The sequence below is a fragment of the Lycorma delicatula genome, chromosome 4 (genome assembly GCF_047948215.1).
Source record: "Lycorma delicatula isolate Av1 chromosome 4, ASM4794821v1, whole genome shotgun sequence".
Classification (NCBI taxonomy): domain Eukaryota; kingdom Metazoa; phylum Arthropoda; class Insecta; order Hemiptera; family Fulgoridae; genus Lycorma; species Lycorma delicatula.
The window spans coordinates 129,011,779-129,038,331 of record NC_134458.1 but is presented as its reverse complement, the minus strand read 5'-3'; the positions used below and the strand labels follow the sequence as shown (position 1 = coordinate 129,038,331).

At 24.1% G+C, this 26,553-nt stretch overlaps 1 protein-coding gene across 1 annotated transcript in view; it reads left to right on the top strand.

Annotated features, from left to right (window-relative positions):
• Rbp6 (RNA-binding protein 6) overlaps positions 1-26,553 on the top strand; it is a 967,859-nt gene that overhangs the window by 843,763 nt on the left and 97,543 nt on the right. Inside the window, exon 9 of the mRNA XM_075364169.1 lies at positions 4,744-4,827. Coding sequence (XP_075220284.1) covers positions 4,744-4,827 — 84 coding nt within the window. The remainder of the gene's footprint in view (positions 1-4,743; positions 4,828-26,553) is intronic.

Here is a 26,553-nt window from a genome sequence, read left to right as displayed (position 1 = left end):
CGTCACGCCGAATCTGGTCAAAATGGATTAAAGGACGGTCAAAATTGACATTTCTGTTGAAATCTGAGAAACGAAATTTTTCGCGATCACAATACTTGCTTTACTTCGTACAAGGAAGTAAAAAGATTTTTCCAGTCCCAAAACAAAGTTTTTATTATTTTAATCAGAACTGAATTTAAAATCTACCAGGAACCTCCTGGAATTCTTTATTGATAAAATTTGTAATCAGTACTTGTAAATGCAACATAAAAAAATAAATTTGATAATTCATAATTCAACACTCTCTTTTATTACTCTTGAGTTGATGGATTTCAGTTAACGTGGATTTATGAAAAAATATTTTTTTAACTGCGGAATATGTATTCACAATTTATTTATTTGATCAGTTATGTTAGATCAGTTACTATACTTTACACGAAAATACGCTACGCTGTTTCAGCCAAATTTCCGTTAACTTCAATTTCCATTTCTTTCCGACCACCATTAAAAATATTTTTAACTATTAATCATTCTTATTAAATTGTTTATTAATATGTAAGAATCGAAAGATTGTAACCATATCAGTTTGTTTTTCTAAAGAATCTACCAAAAATTTGAAATAAAAGATGAAATGACGTGAAATTTATTAGTTATAAAAATCTTTATTAACAGTCCTGATAAAAAATCAAAGAAAATAAAACTTAAAAGCTTTTTTCGTGATTTAATTCCTCAAAAATTACATTCCAGCACTATATACAACTTCTGAGAGTAGATCATAGATTGTACACATAGGTTTTTTAAAGAACTGTTGTATGATTCTTATAATTTATCTTTTTTTTTCTATGTTGGTTTCCTTGAACTTCATGACTTTTATGTAACTGTTTTATAGAAATTATGATGCTTGATAATATCATGTACCAAATTTAGCCAAAATTTTTTTTTTTTTGCGATTAAAAAGATTAATAAGGCTTTAAAAAAACAAGGCACAGGAGAATACAGGTCACATAAGTAATATGATTTCTGTCCTGCACTTTTAAGAAAATTACCTCAACTTAAACACAGGTATCTTGTTTTCTTAGCAAAATTAATTATACTTCATTTTTTTATTTATGACGTGCGGTTAATTGAAACCCAATCAGCAAAGCACACCGCTATGCACAATCTAGCATTCAAATCCAAAACCTTTATTTGGATTTAAAACTAATAACTCTTGACTTCAAAAACACCTGATTTACGACGGCGAGTTTTAACTATTAGAATAACCCGGCTGGTTAATATGCTTTACACATTGGTTTATATTTAACTACGTCTCAAGAAATATATATATATTTATTTTTTGGTTAATGAAATTACATAGAAGCTTTACAGCTTGTACGTGGAATATGGTGGATACGGAATTTTGTAGCGTGTGTAAAATAACATGTTCTACCAAGATTCGAACCCGGGAGCTCCGGATATATATATATATATATAAGATGGTCTCATTAACTTACTATAAATTATTATTTCTTTTGTTTTTAATAATTAGTAATTACTCTTCTTATTTTAATTACTCTTCTCAAAAATATAAATCATTGGTACTAATAACTAATAATTATCTAATAATAAAAATAAATAGTATTTTTTTTATATGTAACCTATTATTACTTATATTTATATAAACATACTATTACTATTTAATTATATGTTATTTTTTTGTATGTTTATAACCAAAAATATGTTTACATATTTTGTTACTACGAAAATTAAATTTCTCTATCTCTATGGAAATTACGGCTATTTAATAAATAGTATATGTAATATTACAGTTTTTTGTAAGATAATAATTACTGCTTAGTGACAAGAAAGTAAATTTCAAATCCTTAAAAAAGTTTAATTTGTTGTAAAACTGCATATGGTGGCATGTTCATTGAATAACATGTTTATTGCTCCTTAATTATAGTGTAAAAATTTACAGCTCAATGCGTATGGCAATTACCAAATATCTTATTTCTAGGCGATCATAAATATTCATACTGATACGATCTTGCTTTGTTTGAGTACAAAATGAGATTGCTCTCCCAGTTATTTAAAAATATTATTGGTTACGTCAGTTGTGTGTGCAACAAATTTTCTACTTTTTAATGTTAGAATTGTACTCATAGAACATATGGAATTACTAGGTTATATTTTTAATTTTCCCGTACTCTTTGTCAAGATTGCCCTTAAAAAATTCTTCTTTCTCTTCTCTTTCGCTAAAATGTTCTGAGACTATCAACTTCACTCTACATTAAAATTCTTATCAAATAGGTTTCATTGTTTATTATGGTCAAACAAATTAAATAATGTGAGAATTTATTTTTTTACATTTTTCGTTGTAAAATAACAAGAATCATAAAAACAGCATATTGATGAAACACTTAGATAAGAAGAAATGAAAATGAAAACAGAGAGAAAGGGAATAAAGGATTTATTAATGCATAACACTTAGCGGATGTAATTACACTACGGAGTTACTATGTTTCACAACGTGTAGCCGGTTAAGTCTTCTAACATCCTCACCGTTATCTAGGTTTACGGTCAAGTGTTTAACCTGGTTATTTAACCAAAGTTCATATTGTATTTCTTCTTTGACGGAACCGTAAACCCTAATATTCGAGGATTTCAGTGTTTTTAGCAAACCACAGCACTTCATTTGTCTAGATTATTATGAAAGAGCTACATGATTTTAATTTTTTCCTTGCTTCCTATAGTTAGACGCCATTTTTCCACATTGGTTTCAAAATTGCTGACTATAAAACTAGCTTATTAGACAAAGATAATTCCAACTTCCTGCCCAACAACCAGTACATTTCCTTGAACTTATGTTAAGTTGCTTTCTCTTCTCCCTCACATGAACCCTCCACGTCAAACGACGATCCAGATGAAGACCTTACACTGTAGTATGTGGGACTAAAATGCCATTAAAGTGAATCGTTAACAGTCTCATCTACTCTCCTCATATATTAGCAGTGCTATATTTATTTTTATAAGTATTATATTAAATTATTATGTGTTAGATTCTGTCAAATCAGAATTTTTTAATACAGTGACTCATTAACTTCAATATGCATGTTCCTATTATTTAAAAGATTTTACAGTAAGTTAAAAGCAAACTTTTTACATTTGTTTGATTACATATTTTGTTGTAATCTACTTTTTTATGAGATTAATTGTAAAGAAATAATTGTCATAAAGATTAGTTAAATTTATGCTATTGTTTTGTATAAATCTAGTTTATGCTGCTTAAATTAATTTTTATAACTCTCTTCTTCGTCATTGTAAAATTATCCTAGGGCAGATTCTACACATTTTACAATACTGTGCTTCCTTTTTAACTATTCTCAACTTGATCGGTCAGTTTACCGATCCTTTTCCTATTCCTTTCTCTTATTCATTTTTATTCTCCTTTAATCTTTGGTTATACAATTTTTCTCATTATTTTTCTAATTCATGTCATTTTCCTTCTTCTTATTACTTTCATTTAATATCTTTCCTTAATACCCTGCTTATACTTAACGAGTAAATGAATTTATTTACTTAACAGATACTTAACACATAAATTTATTTATTTATCTTTATCATTTTCCTTCATAGCTACACATTAAAGCTTTTTGACTATAGTAAGCTATATTTCAGTAAATATTGAATTTTTATTTTACTATTTTTATAAATTAAATAGCTTATCATATTTATTGATAAGTTGCAAACCTACTGAATAACAAATACGTATTTAAAATGAATTTTTGTGTATGCTCTTACATAAACTAAAAATTATATAAAATATGTATGTTTTAAATAAAATATAAATATTTTTTAAAAAAATCTTTTAGTTTGAGTTTTAATACGGAAATTACTGTGTTGAAAAATAGTTTCTAACTGTGTGGGTATGTTGCAGGCATTAATTTTTCATGTAACGTATATTTATATTGGTTATTTAGTTATAATATTGTTATAATTAAATAAATTTATTGTTTATTGTTTTTTGTTTTTTTTCAGGAGGTGAACTATATTTATATATTTTTTTATATACAAATAATAATTTAATTATTCGTTAAATGAAAATTTCTAAATTTTTATTTATGACTTATTACAGGTAGTTAAGTTATATTTTATAACTTAGAGTTTTTTTTTTTAAGTTAACATTCATAAAGTATGTTGTGTATCTTAAATAAATAAATATATATATATATATATATATATATATCTTTTCAAAGTATAAAAATAGTTTATAACAGCGTATTACTTTTTTTTACAGCAATATCTTCTGTTTTTTTTAAGAAACTTTTATTCTTTAGATATAACAAAATATGATCAAAAAATATATTTGTAGGTGTTATAATAAACTGATCAAAAAACTGAGAGCGATTAAAGAAAATTTCCAAGAAGTTAAAGAATAACTTTTCAAATAAATTTTTACAAAAAAAAATTTATGAAGTAAAAAAAGATTGAATTTTGCTATAAGCTTTGGTATAGAATAATTATTATTGTAATATTTTCTCTTGCCTAGATCTTGTAAGTTTAAAATATCCCATATGTTCTTCAGTGTGTGATTGGTTCTTTATTAATTTATACGATACATATTAATTTAAATCCTGTACCACTTAATATTAAGTCTAAATATAATTATGTATTTAATTAAAAATATTAGTGTACAGATTTGTATTATATGTATGTACAGATTTGTATTATATGTATGTAATCTTTATTAAATTATGTATTAACTTTGTTTTTTTCTTTTTGCAGGTTTCCCCGCAGCTGCTTATGCAGCATACGCGGCCAGCCGCGGATATTCAGGTTACCCTAGTTTCGGACTCCCATACCCAACAGGTAACAATCACCTGGCACTAGTACCTTACCCTTTCGATCCTCTTTACCTGCACGCTTTGCCTCTGTGAACAACCTTTAAGCCGTAATTTAAAATTTTATTTTGTTATAAATTAATTATTATAATTGTTTTTTATAAAATTATTAATATTGTTATCATTAAACGACTAGGTAGAACAAATTTAATGCACACAATTATGTTTAAAATTAAAACTATAACAAGATATTTATTTCATTTTAGAATTCCTCATAAATAGAGAGAACTTTATAGTATTTAATCCAACTTGTTTTTAAATATTTATCAATTTTTATTTAATATAAAGTCAAATTTTTGGTAAATCTTTCTGGGGAAAAATGTAACCCTCGTCGTGGTACTTTACAAAAATAACTATTTTGCAAGATTAAAACAGATTTTTATTGGATGATTTGTAATATATTAGAAATAATTCTGTAAGACAATTTACTTAAAAATGTCTATAATAATTATACTCTTCAATTTAGTTTCTTTTATTTAAATAAAATTTCATCAAATATATTCACTAGTTATATATCATCTCACTTCATTTTAATAAAGCCAGTAGTTTTAAAATAAATATAAATTAAATAATAGTTTTATTACATTACTAGGCTGTACACCAAGATAAAACTCATCGCTAGACCAAACATTTTTTTTTAATATTTAATCCGAGGATAGAATTGTAAAACAAAATCTATCTTGCACATAAGTACCAACCTTTTAAAAAATGTGAAGTGAGGGTACTTATTAATATGGAAGAAAAATTATAGAATTTCACAATATGGTGATTAACCAATTATACTGGCAGTTCAGTATTAAGTAGGAGGAGTTAATGATTGTCGGGCGTGGTTCGGTTGCACCACGCCCCATAATTTCTTTTTAATGATTGGTGCCGTGTTTTTTGCATCTTTGTTACTCGGATCATTCCGTGACCAATCTTAAAACGTTTCTAGTTTTCCAATAAAATAAATTTCTATTTTCAGGCCTGCCGATAATTAAAACAGTCCTAAATAAATTAAAAACTTAGATATTAATCATTTCATTGTACTGATAAAGATAAAATTATCAATTTATATCGTAAGATTATTATTTGACCTTGATAAATTATTATAAATAATATAAAAATATCAAAATCATAAAATCCTGAAATCATCGATCAAATTTACAAATTTATAAATATACCCATAGAAAGGAGTTACTATAATTGTATTTCATAAAATGTTATTATACCATTGTTTTTCATTACTAAGTTTTTTCTAAAAGTTTGCTCTTATTTTAAAATAACTTTTCATCTAATACATTTTTCCTAATCATTTCAGCCAAATTTAATTCAAATATTTTTTTTATTATTACACATATCTTTACATGTAACTTATTGTAATAATATTAAAAATTGTACATCATATTAAAAAAAAAAATAATTTTCATGTTTGCTCAAAATATTGTTTAATTAATTTTTATCATTTATTATTGCCTTTAAACGACAATCTTTTGATATGAAATTAATTTAATTAGTAAATGTTAATTTGTAATTTTTTTCCTAAAAATACATACCCAATACCCAATAATTGTTAGAACAATTATTGTTCTAACTGAATCATGCAGTTATTTTAAAGTAGAATTTCTTTTACTAAACAAAATCGTAGAAAATTTGTTATTTTATTTTCTAGAGAACAAAAGATAGTAATGCTTTATAGTGACTTAAAACATATAATTTTGAGAGATTTTATTGATTTTATGAGAAAAACTAATTAAATATTATTCCATGTACGTCTTTCATTTGTTCTATCTAGTTACGTCATAGATTGTTGGGATTCTATTGATTAATTATTTGATTAGTAAATAATTTTTCATAATATTTGTTAATAGCGTTTCTGTTTCATTTTGATTCAGTAATTAAATCCTCTTGTAGTAATTATTAAAATAATGTAATAAAATATTTGGATATGCTTATTAACATTATTTTCTATTATACTATGAGCAATTCCTTCCATATATATAATGAAAATATTTTTTTTTTATTCAGATATATTTTATTAAATTTATTTCTTCGTTTGAGTTTTATGATTTAGTCCCATTACATATTGAAATTGTACTTAAAGTAAAATTGTTAATTTAATCATAATTTTGGTAATTCTTTTAACTTTGTCGTTGTTAAGTGAGTTTTACATATAATTTTTAAAAATGCGTATAAGAATGAACATATTTTTTGGTAAAAAATTAAAAATACTTAGAAATGTTTTATTTTTTTCTAAATAATATTTCTAGGAAGTATTTGTTTCTTAATTATTAGAAATGCCGTTTCGGGGTTTTTTATTAAATCTTAAAAAAAATAATAAAATTCTGTTATATTTTCTTTTTCATTTTTTATTTTTAAAAATTATATTTACCACTGCTATGTAAGAAATCGTATCTCTTATATGGGCTTCTAACGCATAGTTAATCTGTAGTATTTATCCCAGCGTAATCAAATTAAAATAAATAATTAGCGTTGCTATCGTTAATCAATAAATCTCTATCTCTTGTGTTTAGTGTATTAGAAGAAATATTAGTATATTATAACGTGTAGATTCTATATTAGATTTTTGTAATATTACGGACAGAATTCAATATTAAATTGAAATCTTTTTATAGTTAAAATGAATTGATGAATAACAACTTTGTTGTTGCTACACAATTCATTATATTAGTCATTATATTCTGTCTTAGTCGTAGAAAACGTATAATTAGTAAAAATTCATATTAGGGTTAAAAAATATATATATTAAAATTTTTCTTAGCGTTTCAGTGTTAGTGTTGTAAAGTAAAAAATAATTAGTTTAAATAAATAAGTAATCTTAGTATAAAACTTTTCGTAAAATAACAAACATTAGATGTATTATTATCTTGAAATAGGTATTACTCTATTTTATTAATATTAATCAATTTTTATGGTTAACTAAGTAGATTTTAGAATAATTTTTAAATTCCCTTGATTAATTATTAGAAAAATCATTATTTTGTTCTTACACTAAACCGCGTCAAAAATTTGTTTTTAATTTTACAATATTAGATTTCTTTTTTAAATTTAATGAAAATCTGTAATTTAAAAGTCCTTTTATTTTGCTTTTCAAAAAAAAAATGAATCTCTTACTATTGATACTAGTTTAGTGTCAGTTCTACCGCATCCCATGAACATCTTAATTTTAAATCGAAGAAATCAAAATTAAATCTATACATAAACATTTTAAAAATATAATCTGTGATTAATGATTACAATTGAATTATACATTGAATGTATAATTCAATGTATGAATTATACATTGTGAAATACATAAATAATTTTAGCTTGCGGAACTATTTTTTGTAGTTAATGAGATGAAGCTAAACCTTAAAGAATTTAGAAATTTCTAGAAATCGAAACCAGGATCTATGTAATGTTAAATAGTTTCTTTATCAACTACAACTGTTGATTTATTCCTTTTCATGACTTTATTTTATGTTACATGACTATTTCTGACCGTAAAATCTAATTATAAGGAAAGTGTTAAAAGATGAAAAATATGTAAAGAATAAATGAGCTGAGTACAGTATAATATGAAAATATGTTACGATATTTTATCAACCGTTATTTTAATAGAAAGAACTATTTAAATAGAACGAATTAATTTTCAGTATAATTTGTTAGTAATTTTTAACCACTTGCCGTACCTTCCGTTTCATAGTTTATAAATAAAAATTTCTATAAGTTAACTTGATAAATATTTCTATATTTGGCAAAGTAAAATGATTTATATATTACACTTTACCACTTTTATAAATGTGATAATGCTACAACATTATTATTATTCTTGTTAGTAAACTTGTTTTAAGATGTGTCCTGGATGTTAAAATGATCAATTTTTTTATAGCAGGTATTATATATCCAGATTTAAAAAATGACAATGTATTTAAAACCCGTAAAAATAATCTTTTTATAAAATGTATCAATAGTAATAGGTTTTTTAACTTCATAAACCAGATTTTCAAGTTAAATATTTTTTATGTAGTAATGAATATACGTAAAAATTGAATAGAATTTAGTAGAGTTCGTAGCGGTTTTTCCAATGTCTAAACTACAGCTGCATGTTTTATCCCTTACCTACTTACTACCTGTTAATATAAGGAAAAAATTCTTAATTTAACAATTTTTTTGTTTAAAAGAAAATTCTAGAGCATTAATTTTTCTAATCTTTAATTTTTATCCTTATTAAACTGTTTTTTTTATTCTACCTCTTAGGCATAGGATTCAATTCTCAATTGTTATAAAATATGCGTACTGCACAGCTCAAATATTTATTACTTTTAATATTTGTATACTTTAAGTGTATGTGGCGCGCTTTTAAATAAATCCGTTCAAACCACCCAAAGAACGGATCCACCTTCACATCAATCCTTATTGTCGGTTGTAATTCCTGCAGCCGCCCAATGCAAAATGGATATAGTTTATTTGTACGCGTAATCTCTGTCGTTGAGAAGATCTTCAAGCTCTCTTTCGTTGTAGATTTCTCATATATCCATTAAATTAGCAACATAAATTGCCAACTCATCTTCCTACCGTTTTCCCGCCACACAAACTTAAATATGTGCTTTAAAAAAACGAAGTCTTTAGATGTGCTAAAAATTTTCCATAATTAAATTATAGCTACTGTTTAAAACTTCCCCTTTTTGTATAAAATAAAATTATTTTATTATTTTTTTGGTGTTACGAGTTAAATAAATTTTTCTATAACATCTATTTTATTATATTTTTTTTGTTTTAGTAGTTGAGGATTTTTCCTTTTTTGTTTTAAGAATTTTATTTTCTATTTCATAATAACTGTACGGGTCTTGCCTCTCTCGGACCTTTTTATAAATTATTCAATATACTAAAGCATTTTAAGCTAACAGATTTCCAAAGTTAACAAATTGTTTATTATATATTTATCTTTTAATGAACTTTAAAAATGTATTATTAAGCTTGATTTTAGTATATAAATTATTAATGATAAAATATATCTGTTTTAGGTTACTTACTTTTCATAAAACTTTACCCTTTTAATTGTTTATAGGTTAATTGGATTGTAAGATATAGGCGTTTCATTTGTTTACTTATTGTTCTGCTATATATACTAACGTTTATATATATTTTAGGATTGGTAGTTTAACGTGTGTTGTCAGTTGACATGAATTGCCTGTTGTCCCAGCTACTTTCTAGCAATTTTTCTGAGATAGTTACTAAATAGTAACTACCCTAATTTCCCAGTTTTTATCCTATTTAATTTACTGTTTTTATTTGAATATTAATCGTTTGAAGTTTTATCTTTCTTTATACAATTTGAACCACTCTAATATAGTTTTATTCCGTACATTAATGAACTTATAAAACAAAAAATAATCGATTAACAAACATAGTTTGGTGATATTATCTGTTAATACTTAGTATAAGAAATTTGATTTCCTATTTTTGTTTAATTAGGTTATAAAAATACAATGAGGTATATACCCCTTTTTGAATATTTCTATTAATTATTGGCAACTTCTAAGCTTTTTTTAGAAGACTCAGTTGGGATAACAAATTTAATATATGAAAATTATTGTTTTATGCACACAGTAATTACCATATTCAAATATATTTCTTTAAATAATATGTTTAATTTAACAGTATTAAAAGATTTTCCGAGTTTTCTAGTAAAATTTTAGAAAAATAAAATCCCATGTAATTTTTGGCTTAAAATTTTTAATTTATTACCAACTAATAAATTTCTAATTCCTGTTTAATAACTATATATACATATATATATAAATTTTGTTTTTTTTATAAATGTATACCATAGATATATTAACATCTTTTAAAAGTTATCAATCTAATAATACTAATTAATTAGTAAAATATCAGTACAAATTATTCGTGAATTTATTATTATTTAAATTATTAAATAATTTATTAAATTAAGCTGCTTTTAAGATATATTATGGACTTTTTTTTAATAAACTTAAGGCATTCTTTAATTCTATAATGTAAATAAATATTCGTCCACGTTTATATTGTTTTAATGAAGCAGAGAAAACGTTTTTAAGAAGTTTGTAAAGTTTTTTTAAAATTATAAATATCTGTGTAAACCACTTAATTATGTTTTTATAAGCCATTAATGTATTAATGAAGATTTATATACCTCAGTGTTATAATTATGAAAATTTTATTAATATTAACAACATTTTTCTTCTTTTTCATTATTATATTTTTTTTAAATCAACCTGTGATATATGCAAAATACTTGTAAAATATGTGTTATAATAACGATGTATTTATTTTCATTACAATATTGTTTTATTTTGAGTGTATTATATGTATATTTTTTTTAATTTATATTTATTTTATGAAGATTGAGTGGGTGTATTTTTTTAAGAATGTGTGCAAGTATTGTTTTGTTTGTTTTTTTTTAATTGTAATTTTATGTAAATATTTTCATGGAATTTGAAAGTATTTGGGTGTTTTAGAAATGAATTAGAATTTAATTGTTGGGAAAATTTTTAATTTTGCACCTGTCATTCGTGTGGTTTATTCTAACCTAACCTAACTTATTGTTATCATAAATATAATGTTGGCCTAAATATATACATAAATATACATTTTTTTTTTAATTTCTACATGTTGTTCATAAAGCATGAGTAGTAAAAAATATAAGTGTTACATCTGTGCATTTTTTTTTTTTACTTTAATCATGTTTTGAAATATTAATAACAAAACTTTTATATCGATTTAAGATGAAATTTTGAAGAATGTTAGGTTAGGTTTAATTCGGTATTTACAATTTCAAGTTTACTTTTTTTTTAATTTTGACATTAAAAGATCATTGTAGAATCGGTGCAAAAATTTCCCGTTCGAGTAAGTGGATTTGTATTTTAATTTATTTTTTACAAATAAATACTTTTTATGATCTCGGATAAACTTAAAGTAATTTTTAAACTAAAACATTTAAAAATAGGAAATGGATAAAGTGCGTGCTTATTATTATATGGTATTATATTAAATAATTTTTTTTTTTTGTTAAAAATTTATAGTATTTTATTTTTAGGGGTACAGTTGTTCACAGTGCATGGTGTAGCAGTAAAGAATATAACCCTTTCCTAATTTTTTTATTTATTTATGTTATTCAATTTTTTTTTTAACCTTTTAATATTATTAATTACGTATATACATAACCATTTAATGATTTTATTTATTTTATTATGTTTACTTTTTATATTAATTTTTTTATTATTTATTAACCATTTTTAGTGTGTCCATTTATAGTTTAGTCCGAGCTAGGGAAGGCCCCCTCTTTGCAGCAAATTTTTAAAAGTATTATATATATTTATATATAAATATTTATTACTTAAGAAATAAATTTCATTTTATTTTCTTTTTTAAATTGTGAGTTCATATAAAGTTCAGTGTTATCTGAGATATCCGAGACAATTGCTCAGCGAAACGCCAAAATATATGTATATAATTTTTTTTTACCATTTCATTTTTCGTTTTTGCAGAAATGTGTTGGTTCTTCGTGAACATATATATTTATTATAATAATATATATTTTTAATAATATGTTTGCGAAGCTTAAATCCTTCCTATATATATATATATATATATATATATATATATATATATATATACACACATAATAAAATATATGTATAATAAAAAAATAAATAAAATAAGATAAAAAAAAAAACAAAATATATGAAACGCCATGCCATAAGAGCTTTTTTCGATAATTCGTCCCATTAATCATAACCTTATTTTATAAACGATATATTATCAATAATTATACGTACGGTAATTGTTTTTTAATTAATTCTTGTGATATTTTTATCTCAAGTGATAATTCTAATAATTTTTATACGTTATTTTTTTAAAAGTCAATTACAACTCTAATCCATTTTATATCTTTATTGCGTATTAACCGCCACAATATTTATTAATTGATTTATTTATTTATAAAAGTATATATGTATATTAAAATAAATATAAAAGCAATATTTGTTATTGTTGTTGTTGTCATGTCATATAGGTGATAATATAATACATATTATCGAGTTTAATAATAAAGATTAATTTAAAATTTTAATCACTGCTTTATATGGGTAATTATTTTTTACCTACCGTCTGCAATAATCGTTTATAATGTATACTCATCGCTTGTGATATTATCACATTATTATTATTAATAATTATAATATAAATAATTATATTAAGCAAATTAATTTTATCGATTGCGCGCGGCCGGCTTCTGAATTATCAAAATACGTATTAAAATAATTAAGCATATAATTACATACTAATCAATGTCGCCTCTGCATGTTCAGCTAATACTATTATTATATTAAAAACATATAATAATTCAATCTATGTAACAAGTTATTAAAATAAATTGTATTATAAATAAGATAAAGCCCAAAAAAAAAATATAATATAAATAATAAAAAAAATGAGTTTGAATTACATTTTATATTATTGTTTCCTTCCTTCTTTTTTTATTTTTAAATTGGTTGTGGGATCTTACAGTTAATAACTCATATTTTAAACTCATTTCGTTGGTTTCTCTATTTTTTAAGTTTGTTTTTTCAGTTTTGTGTAGTGGTATATAGTTTTAAAACTGAATTTTAATTATTCCTTTATTTGCTATCAGTTTTAACTGGACTGAATTATTTAAAATACTCCTAAAATAATAATCTGTTTAAACCTAAAAATTTGTCGATATTAAATTCCATGTATATTAATTTCACTCGAGAATATGAAAAAAAATTAATATAAAATTAACCATCCAACACTTATTCAAGTTTGTAAAAATTTAAATACCATTCTCAGCCGGAAAATTAGGTCAATTTCATCAATAATCTGATAAGTTAACATCCTATTTCATACAATCTACGATTTAACCTTTGCTTCGATGAATTTATTTAATTTAAATTCAACATAAGTATACTTTTTCAATTAAACTGATTCAATTTAATTTAATTTAAAACTGACAATATGTAGTTGAACATACACAAAGTAATTTGTTTTTGAGGATTTTTAACTATGATTCACATTTAACAATTTCTTTATAGTGTTTTTATCTCTATTTTGCATTTTTATTCATATCTAAATATCTAAGAAAATACTATCGTTTAATTATGTAAGGATTGCTTAAGTAATATTAGTTTTAAACTAACCGATATATAGTTAATATTTGCATAGATTAGTAGAAAACTAATTCGTTAATTCTCTAAGCGTTATTTCCTTTATCGAGCTTAATAAGTTTGAAATCGAATACCCTAAGAACTTATTAAGCCTTTTGCTAAGTTAGATCTCAGTACTTATTGTCTGACCCGCATGAATATGAATACGTATTAGGATAAAGCAAAGTAGATTTAATCTGATATTGGATTACAGGACTAAATAGAGTAAATTTATAATCTACTATCATGATATTTATATTTTTTCTTAAAAATATTTATTAATTCATAAATTTTATTAATATTACTTATTGTTAATTGATGATGATATTAGGAACAAATTCATTTTTAGGTTTATCGTAAATAGATTTAAATAAAATAATAAATCTTTCCAAATTAGATTTTATTCGAGTAAAATTAAATTTTACGTCGATTAATACATCAAAAAAGCTGTTTTTATACTAGTTTGAAGTTTTCATATTCAGAATAATAATAGATAAAACCGTATAAATAAGGAAGTAACTTGACTTTTAAATTTTATAGATGTAATTTTATTTGCTCTTTAAGATTCTTAAGAGTCCTATAAAATTGGTTTTTGGAATTATTTTAAGAGGTTTAAGTAAAAAATATTTTGCAAAACCTATTTTAAAGCTTGCAAAATTATACTTAACATCTGTTTTTTTCTATTTTACTTTTAATCAAGTTTTCAGGTTTTTTATCTTTTTTACCTCCATGAGTACTTTTATGGAGTCCTTTTGTGATTAACTGAAAACTAAGGAATAAAAATATTACAACTCTTGTAACATTCCTTTCTTCCTTTCTTTCTTTCTTTCTTTCTTTGAACCTTCGAAATTTATTGAAGTTTTAAAAAAAGGTATAAAAAAAATCGGTTTATTTTATATGTGTTCTTTTATTAACAAAAATCATCTATGAACAAACTAAAATAGTATGCTTGATATATATCAAGCATACTATCATTGTTTATCAATTTATCATTGTTTATCAATTAATACTAAAAGCTTTTCAGATTCATGGATTCATCATCATTTATATAAAATAATTGATAGTGATAACTATCATTTTTTACTATTAACGATGGTAATGGATTATCTGATAGTAATTTTACTGATGATGATAAATGATGGATTAATTAATGGATTCTGAAAACCTTTTTATTTTTATATAACTTCATAGATTTTCTATTTTCTGATGTTCATAGAAGTATTTTTTTTTAAATCTCGAAAAAATAATCAGTTCAGTATAATAATTTTTTTCTACGATTTATATTAGATTCTTATAATTCAGGCAATTTAACAATTGCCAATGTAAAAAAATATCTGATTTCATATCAGATTGTTGTCATTAATCCTAAATTCACTATTGGTCCATTGATCCGTTGATCTACCATTAATCTTAAAGGAATATGATCTTTGTTTCTTTACTAAACAATGCTTTAATATTATTTTTTCAATAACATTACTGCGTTTTTTATTATTTTAAAATGTAATATTATTGAGTTTTTAAACGTGTTACTTTGAATTTGTGTAAAAAAAATTCTGCAATTTTCATCACTTTAACAACTTTATCATCCCCCCTTCTAATTTCTCCTTAGATCACTCCTATTTCGCAGAACTCTTCAAGAGTCTTAAAGTGAGCAAAACTAAAAATTTCAAACAATAAAAATCAATGATATCCCTATTACTTCCCTGTTCCACGTCTTTTTTACTGCACAAGTCATTAATACTAAAAATTTTTAAGAAATATTTTTAATTAATTTAAATATTATGTGGTTTAATAAATTTTATCTAATAAATAATCTACTTTTTTGTATGTTTACGTAAATATTAAAATTAAACTGTAATATCCCATAATCATACGAATATATTTTCCCACTTATTTGGCCCCATAAAATGAAGAAATTTTTTTTCTTCTATAATTTTATTAGAATGAACATTGACTCTTTTATTTTTTATTTTAAAAATGTTTAAAATTATTTGTTAAAAATAGAATTTTTATAATTTTTTAAAATACATAAACTATTTTTTTTCTTTTTTGTTATGAAAGAGCGAGCATCACAAACAGTTATGGTCATAGCCCAGTTGGAAACTGGTAGCGTATGAAAAGATGCCATGCCTGACCGGGAATCTAACCCGGGATCTCCGCATGAAATGCTGAGAAGCATTTCAGCCACGGGGTGTTCGGCATAGGCTGTAATTGTTTTTTTATAAAAATTAAATTAAAGGGAAAATGTTTAATTTTTGACGGAAATGAATTTTTTTATTTTTACATGTAAATCCACGCCAGTTGTACTTTTTTAAAAATGTGTTGAAAATATTTCATTCAATTTTTGGGTTATTTAAGAATTTATAAAACGAATATATTACTGATCTGATCTTTTTACAATAGATAGTTTTTGTATTTCGATAGAAATTTATATCTTATAGAAGATTTTTTTGCAAGTAGTTTGGATCATTATTATATTTTGTCAACGTTTTTATAACTTTATGAACGAGATCAGTTATTTAACTTCGGTTACGGAAATAAAACCTTCCTTTAAAGAAAATCCAGGAAACAATTTTCTTATTAGGATGACATGGGCACGTAATTTACTACATTTTTAAGAGCTAAAAGTAATACTAGATCTAATTTTTTTAATCTTTTTTTAATACTCTTTATTCAGTATTTATTATCGAATATTATTGATTATTATTATTTATTACTCCGTTTTAATTAAATTTAATTTCCTATATTATATATATAATTTTTATATTATAATCCATAAAGGATAATATACATTGGATAAATACATTTTATTATTACATTAATTTATGAGTCTAATTACAATATGAAATAATAACACAGTTATAAAATTTAGTGGTAAACAGAGTATTTTTAATTAAAACTAATAATTAACATTTATTAAAATAAAAAAATTAAAAAAAATTAAAAAACATCATAATGCTTTCATTTTGTTACTTAATTTTTCTCCCTTTTTGGTTGGTAAATAACAGACAAAAATGTTTTTATGATTATTTTACTTAATATTAAAGGATTTAATTAGAAAAAAATAATAAATATTATGTATGTGAAATAATTAGTCTTTTTGATGATTTAGAAGGAAGGCAGTAGTAAAATTATAATTGTAATGGATAGGAAGAGGTACCGTGATATTTTTAGAGAAAGATAGGATGACGATGATGATGGAAGGATCTAGAATTACTTAGTTTCTCTAACCCCTCGGTTTTCTTTACCACCAACCCCTGTCAAAACGAAAAGAGAGTTGTAGGAAACGTTCTATCGCTCTTCCTCTTGGATGCAGAGATGCAGTATGGCAACAGCAGTCAGCCTCAGCCTTCTTAATAACGTAGAAGCACAGAATCGCGCGCTTCGACTTCACTTTATTACTACAAGTCCAATATTCTATCCAGTCCTGTTTACTCTGTAGTAATCCAACCGCAAGGATCTCATATGTCCTCTTGACGTAACTCTTCTCTCACTTTATATATATATATATATATATATATATATATATATATATATATATATATATACACGCACACACACACACTTTTCCCCTCTGTTTCCATCTTAATTTTCTTCAGTTCTTCATTTGAAAATTACATTTTTTTCTATTATTTTTTATTCTTCTTATCTGTTTTTAAAATTCTTAAATCTTTACTATATATTTTCTTCAAAATGTTGTCATTCAGCAAAAATAGAAATATCTCTTTTATAACGTATCTTAAGGAAAAAATGATTAAAATATTAATAATACATATTATTTAAATATTAATATTATTATTGATTTATTATTTTTCGTTAGAGTTAAATTAATGGAACGCTATTCATTTTTTTTTGTCATTCTGAGGCTGATCAAGATAAACTTCCAAACTATAATTCAGCTTAAATCCTGATGGTAGTATAATCTCAAGTCGTATATATATATATTTTTTAAGTACGTAAATGTTTATTATAAATTAATAAATATATTTGTAAAATATATTTCTGTGCGGGAAATTTATTTTTAAACGACTATTTTTTTTATAATTACAAAGGGTTTTATATGAGGTAGAAATTACGGTTTTAAAAAGTTTATATAACGTATTTTATATACCATATTTATTTCAATCTAAATAAAATAATTTTCAATGTACTTAATTTTATTATATTTTTATCACCTATATTTAAAAGAATTAACACTCATAATACTAGAACTGATGATGAGTGAATAATTGTAAAAATTTTCAATTATCGTTTGAATTATTTAAAAAACTGTTTTTCCATACTGTTATTTCCATAATTAATAAAGAACTTTACAAAAGTTATTTTGATAATTTTATTTAATATTTTGTAACCTGTTATATTTTTATAAAGAGTTTTTTTCTAAATTTGCACAATCAAATACATTTAATTCACTAATGAATCGTACACTCAAAAGATAATTTGTAAGAATCTAGAAAACTGTTTTTTCATTTTTTTAATAATCTTTTCTGTAATTTTTTGGTGATGAAACGTTAACGCAACTCTTTCTATATTATAAAGGTTAAAATCCTTCAGAATATGCTTCACTGAAAATCTTCTCCTGTGTAATTTTCTTGCAAAACATATTAATTAATTTTTTTTAAAAGTATTTATCCCCAAGATTTTTTACCATACAGAAATGATTACATATACTTTGCATTATAAAAAAATGTGTATAAATTTTTTAAACTATTTATAGATCTCTATTACCATTATTTCATACGAAATTTTAAATTTCTATATAATTCATCCACAATAATTTATCAGATTAATCGTTAACTCTATCATTATGAATTCTTTATTATTTATTTATTATTTTTTTTATATAATTAATCTATTACTAAAAAAAAAATAAAATAAAAAAGGAATCTAATAACTGATTTCAGAGTATATATTTCCAAAACTTGTCCTCATAAAAAGAAAATTACACACATTTTTCATTTAATGAAATGATATAAGCATGAATTATTTAAATTTAAATTTTTGTGGCAATTAATAAATTGTCAATTTCAGCTGGATTTGTGTAATCCTCCCCTTTAGCTCTTTGTCACATAGACCTATACAAATTTCAGTGTAATTATATAATAATTACAGTTATGTTTTCTGTTTACGTTTACCCAGAAGCTTTAATCTGATAAATACTTCATAATTTTCTGTATTAATTTCAAATAGTAGCTTTATTAATTTATAACAATTAAATATCTATATTAATGAAAACGATTTATATATAAAATAAATTAATTACAACATTGCATCACTATGATCTTGTTTTAAAAATAAAAATAATTAATTTTTTTTTTCTTAACAAAATATTATTCTTGTAGGCCTATATTTATGTTATTACGTGGTAAAATATTATTTATTTTTCTAATGTGTATGTTTCTATCTGTTCAACTAGTGAACAATAAATAACACCCCCAACGATCCAATGAGATAAGTATGTTAATGACATAAGTGAGTGGAAGTCTTGTAGAGACTCAGGCCGACCATTCCTGAGACTTGTATTAATTGAACTCCAACCACCAAATTACACCGGTACTCTTTGTCTAGTATACAAATTGTTATAAAAACAATTAACTTTGACGACGAGTTAACCACTAGACCAGCCCGATGGGCATGATAAAATATGAAATTATTTATTAGTAATTTGTAGAGTAGGTGGACTTTGTTTTTAGACTACTAGTTAAATGCTTTCAAAGAATATTAGATCAACAAACAAAACTTGCGATTCTTTAACAGAGTTTTTAAATTTTTTTTTTTAATTAGGCTTCCTAATTAACCTTTAATTTTTTTTTTGAAATCTAATTAATGTTTTAGGATAATTGATATTGTTTTCGGGGTACATCTTTCCAGTTTAGAAAAAATAACTCCCTTTTTATTTATTTAAAGATTATATTTTTGCTTTTTGTTTTATATTTCTTTTATAATGTAACTTATTGAATATATTATAAAAAAATTATTAAAAAATGAAAATCCACTTTACCAGCAAAGTAAGAGTGTCTCAAGATCTTTCAGTTTATTTCAAAACCATCCTCAGGAGTAAAAATATTATAAGTTAAAAAATGAAAACAAAGTCGCAGGTTAAAATACTTACACAGTCATGACTGCATGCATTCCAACAGTATACTCAAACTACTTAATTTTGAGTATACTTGACTTTTGAGTATACTGTTGGAATGCATGCAGACATGACTGTGTAAGTATTTTAAACTATGACTTTGATTTAATTTTTTAACTTATTGTAACATTTTGAACTGCTGATGATAGTTTTGAAATAAACCGAAAGATCTTGAGTCACCCTTAATTTGCCGGTAAAGTGGACTTTAATATTTTAATATTTTTTTTATAATTTATTAAATATATCAGCGGTAACCATGTTTGAGAAATTTATTAAATATACTCGTACGTATGACGAATAAACAAGTTAATATAAATATTTTTCTTTGATCAGTGTTTTAATTAGTAGAAAACTAAAAAATTTTACATCCAGCTGTTAGCCTTTATACTGTTTTTTTTATAAAAAATACTCTAAATTATCATATGTAGGTTTAATCTTAACAAATTTAAGTTCAAGTTTTCTCTAAATCTCACCCTCTTCAATAACGGCTAAAAAAAGAACGTAAAAAATTTTCAAAAACATTTTCTGTATATTAAATCCGGGTTCTGTAATTTAAGGAAATTATAGATATTTGTTAATTGTTCTCTCTCTCTCTCTCTCTCTCTCTCTCTCTCTCTCTCTCTCTCTCTCACACATATATATACATGTATGTAGAAATGAAAGTTTATGAAGTATAAACTTTCAAACAATTTTTGAAAAATATTCAAACTGAAGAGAGATAGTGCAAAAGAACAAAAAACATCTATTTTAATTTTAAGAGGTGAAGGTTGATTTTTTGCAAACAAATTTTTTTTGGATTGTTTATATATCCATTGTGTAAGTAAGAACTTTGCTTTAATAATGTTTTCTCTAAAACTAAAGATTTAGATAAAACTGCTATTTAGATTTAGAAATTTTCTCAAAAATTCCTCTGAAGAAAATCGAAATTGGGTTTCTCGCGACATCCCCCACCCCCTTAACGAATTTTGAAAGAAATAAAATGATCAGTGTCCCATATATAGAAATATTTGAGTCAGATTTTAAGAAAATTTGCTCGGTCAATTCTGAGGTAAAAAGACAAAAGACGCACATACATTTGGTTTTGATCTAGAATTCTTGATTAATTAATTGAACTGTAAAAGAATTGCAAAAAAGCCCGATACCCCAGCTTTGACAGCTATATTTTAGCCATATTCGGTTGATAGGAATAATATGTATCGATGTGCAGTTTATATAATTTTATTAACTTATTGATATGTTTTCGAGTCGATGTTAATATCGATTATTACTGTATATTTTTACAACAATTTTATACATTAATAACGGATAATATGTAGAAACTTAAAATATTCCTGTGTAAATCGTGAACTTATTTTTCCCTCAACTTATATAGATTTATTATCAGATTTTTCAAAATTAAAAGTTAATATTGACTATAAGGTTGAGTACCAATTTTACTTTGCTCTTATCGATAATATCAAAAAAAATTAGGTATATTCTAGGGAATTAAAAACTCAGCTGGGTAAATCTTTAATAAATATGACCAAAAGAAACATTCGTTATGTTAGAACTTTTATAAAATAACGGTCGATGTTAACTGTTATACAGTTAATAAGCTACAACTAGTGGCTTACTACCCATCTGTCCTGGCTATATGCCAAAATACTTGCAGTAATCAACGATCATTTTAACTTTGTTTCCTGTTAACATGTGTTATTGACTTCCGTTTTATCACATACAGATTCTGTTGTTTTCTATTTTGTTCTCACTTATACTAGCGTACAAGGACATGCAGACGTACATGTTTCTTTTTCTCTTTACTGGGTCTGTTAAAATCTGACACACGCACACGCGCTTAACGATTTCATCCCTTATTTTCTTTCTCAAATTCTGTCTTTGTCGCCCAACCATCTGTATATACTGATACATCTCACCCGGCTGCCAGTTAATTGCTACCCCACCCGCTATATCCCTCTACTCCTGTGGTAAGAGTTGATCAATATAAAATGAAAGGATGGTTTACCAAATAAAAAAAAGCCATTTTTTTCTTCACAAATTGGAAACTTCCATTCTCCGATTTTTTAAATTTTATTTTATTAATTGTTTCACTTAGTAATTGTTGAAATCTGAGTCTGGTAATTTATTTAAAGAAAAGGAAAATTTAATAAAGTCCTTAGCGGAATTATATTTAGATTGAAAAATATGAATAATTGGTTTTCAGAGTTCTCTTTCTCTTTCTTTTTTTAAACTACATTGATTTTATTCCCTCGTTTGTTAGCTCCAAAATAAATTCTTATTCTCAATTTAAATTTATTTCGTTTTCTATAAACGTAAACGTAACCAAGAAGGCTTAACTTGCTTAAATAATTATGAATATTTCTTTATGTATTATATTTTATTAACAAACAGATAATACGAAATCACTATTTATAAAAAAAAAAATTCGTTATTAGCATGAAATAATAAATAAAATAATTTTTATTTAAAAATTGTTATAGTTTTGAGGTTAACCAATAGATCATCCTAAAATTACATAATCATAATAAAATTTTAAAAAAAAACTACATTAATGCCTTAAATGTAAATAATCTTTTTTTCTTTATCTGTTTCGATTAGTATATTTAAATATTTGAATAAAATTAACACAAAAAAAATGTTTGCGCAGTTCTGCCTAAGAAGATGGTCTTTTCCTTATTATATTTGTTTTATTTTGAAATGTATCAACTTATTCTAATCTAAAACTTTACTAAAAAAAGAAGAAAATCTTTGATCCATAAAAAATAGTTACACTTCAAAAAATCACTATAATAATTAAATAAATAAATAAAAAATTAAAGAAAAACAAGTTTCAATTCGCTCATTACTGTGACTCGCTGCATAACTACGAATGAAAATACACCTAGTCTAAGTTGAGCATAACTGAAGAACGACCCAACCAATCTTCATCAAATTTTCTTATGTACAACTTCAGATAAACTATTACAGCATATCTAAATTTCAATGAAATTAATCAAGTAGTTTTGGAAATTATTGAGCGAAAAAATTTTATACCTAGGCCTAAATGTATATATATACATTTCGTACTACTCATACCTTAAAACGTAAAGAAAACCCACTCTTACTATGCGACCGAAAATAATAACAACTTTTCTAGAAAACATTCATTTTTATAAAAATTATAAACGATTTTATTTATTTAATAAAATTAATGAATCCTTTATAAATTTTTTTTTTGTAACTTATAGTTGTAAATAACATTAAAAAGTTTGTAAATATGTTTTTGTATTTTCTTTTTATAATACTACATACATAAATAGTTAGAATTACATATTTTGTTAGATATTAGAGGTAATAATAATAATAATATTTATTATATTAAATATTGTTTTTTAGATTATTGTATACAACTTATAATAGATTTATTTCTATAGGGTTTGTGTACATTGCATGTATTTGTTATGTACGTTAGCCTACATTTCTATGATGTAGTAGATAGGTTACATAAAATAGCCTATAGCTTAATCTTTTTTTTTTTTTTTTTATGTATAGGTTATTTATACATATTTGTTTAGAAAATCCGTTTTTTATTATTATTATTATTAATGTTTGTAGGTATAAATGTTTATGTTTAGTGAGATTAAATTAATGTGATTTTTACAGATCTTATTATCAAAATATTTTATAGTTTGATAATAAATTACTTTTGTAATTTTAATTCTTTATTATTCAGCATTTTTTTAAATAAAAAATAATTTTAAATTTACTCTGCATAAAATTATATAAAAAAATTATGGGTTCTAATGTTAGGATGTTAAAAATATTTTAGCGCTAATAAAATTTTTTCCCAATTTATTCTTAACTGTTTACTTTAATCTCTTCTTAATTCCCATCAAGTATTATGATAATTTATTCTTCAGTTAGTGAATGAGAAATATACGAGAGGTTATCTCTAAAGTAAAGACCGTTTCATTGTAAAAACATTTATTCTGAAAACTTTATATTTTTTATTTGTCTTAAACTACATACCTTATACTACTTCTCTACGTAATCGCCACATGAATTAAGACATTTATCGTAGCGATACACCAGCTTCAATATACCCTCGTCGTATTCTTCTGCCGCCAGTCCATTTAGCCACTGATTAACAGCATTTTTAAGTTCATCGTTCATTAGGAGAGAAATTTCCCAGCGGTGTTTACTTTAGAGATATCCCTCGTATTTTTGTCATTAAATTCTTTCTTTTTTTTTTAATTAATCTACCAGTTCTAAGACAATTTTAAATAAATTGATCGTTGTTGAAATATTTTCCCGGTATGCTTAACATCTTTGATATGATTTCTTTACTTATGTGGGTTTAGTCATGTGACTGGTTAAATATGACTTCCATTTCCTTTCTGGGCTAATTCTGCTACCATTTTTTGTATATTTTGAATTCTGTTAGGTGTTTTAATTGTTACATTTCTACTATGAAATTAAAGAAATGTGGGTCTCAAATTAGTTTTTCTTGTAGATGGAATTTTTCGGTATTTTTTTTTATTTTGGTTTTACTCGTGTTTTTTCAATCAAAACCAAATCTTCACTGAGACATTTAAAATTTTATTGTAATACCAATTCTTATCTATTTTTCCTATCTTCAATATTTAAAGATTAAGTTGTAACGTTGCATTTGATATTTGGAAGCTTATTTTGTGTGTTAAAGCACTCCATTCTTTTACTAACTTACATTAAAACATTTTTCTTACATTGCCCGTTCTTTGTAGATTTACTGCCTACATTGGTATATAATTTATTTAGGTTAACTATTACAGACTAACTGCCTAATTTTACAGTTACTTATAAAAGATTTTTTTGCGTACTTTACTGGGATACAAACCCAGAATCTTCCAGATGAAAGGCGTTCTAGTATCTTATTTAACTCAATATCATTTTACTTTTTGTTACATTATATTCATTTTTCTTATAGTGTTTTTTTTCGAAATATACCAGTATATTTCTCATATCAGTGAATCCGTAATATTACATTAGCAAATTTTATATAATTTTTATTTTCTTTATTTGATTTTTTCAGATTTCAATTTTTTTCCTGCACTATCTTTTTTCTTAATTAAATTAAATTTCTTAATTAATTAAATTAAAAGTTCAGTTTAAAATTGTGATCTCCTGTTGACATCCAGTTTTCGCACTGTAAACCTACCATGCTTTGGCATCAAACTATCACGTGTATATAGCACTTTCTTGTTTGTAATCTATAAGAGTTATTTAGCTTTGGTCAAGTATTGTCAAACGACAGACATTTCTTTTGGCTTAATTTCTTTCCACCCTTTTCCTGTTGAATGATTTTTTCCTTTAATATTAAAAAGAAATAAATCTCTTGCTTCCAGTATTTAAATTTTTATTTATAACAATTTGTTTTAGGATATTTATATTAACGAAAAATCAGTTTTGTTTATACAACAAAAGACGTTATAGCAAGATTTTTCAATACATTTACAAAAAATTTGTTAATATTTCATAATTAATCAATTAGTGAAAGATATTTAATAGAAACCCGAACAAATTATACCTTTAGAATCTTGAACAAGTAATTTATTAAAGCTATTTATTATTATATTGAAAAAATTGCAAGATTTCGGTGTTCCGTCAGAAAAAATGAATTTTAAATACAAAGATTATTAAAATTGTATATCGTAGATAATCACTTTTTACTAATACCACAAATAGTTAAATTTCAATCCTATATTAAATTTTTCTTGGAATACTAATACTTTTTTTAACGAAATCAGCTATATTTTTTTTTCAAAGATATAAACAGTTGTTTGACACCCTACTCGTGTTTTCAGTATATTGCAAACGCGTGAATATATTATTTTTTTTATAGATAAATCATATTATTTATTTAGTATATAATCTTTTTTAATAAGAAATTAATCAAAATCTACTTTATGAAATTTGTTTATCATATTTTTAACCCTAACTCTTTGTACGATTTTCGGTCAAATGCTATTTCTGTTATTTCACGAATCAAGAATAGAAAGGAGTAAATAAATCAAAAATATTCTTTCATTCATGAGATTTGTATTTTTTATTGTTATATTACACAATAAACAAAGTGTTTTCAGCTGTTAACTTTATTAAAATTTCCGTTATAAAGTACTATTACCTTTTCAGAATCATAATTAATGGAATTTATTTATTAATACCACGTTACAGAGTAACAGCACAGTGACATGATGTCAACAGTACTTTGCAGAGTTGCCAAGGCATCTGTGCACAGCCTGGCGTGTAATTGTAAATGTACCGGTAAATGTGTAGTCTTGAATAGACTCAGGCCGATCACTCCTGATACGTGTAGTTAATTGAAACCCAACCACCAAAGAACACTGATATTCACAAT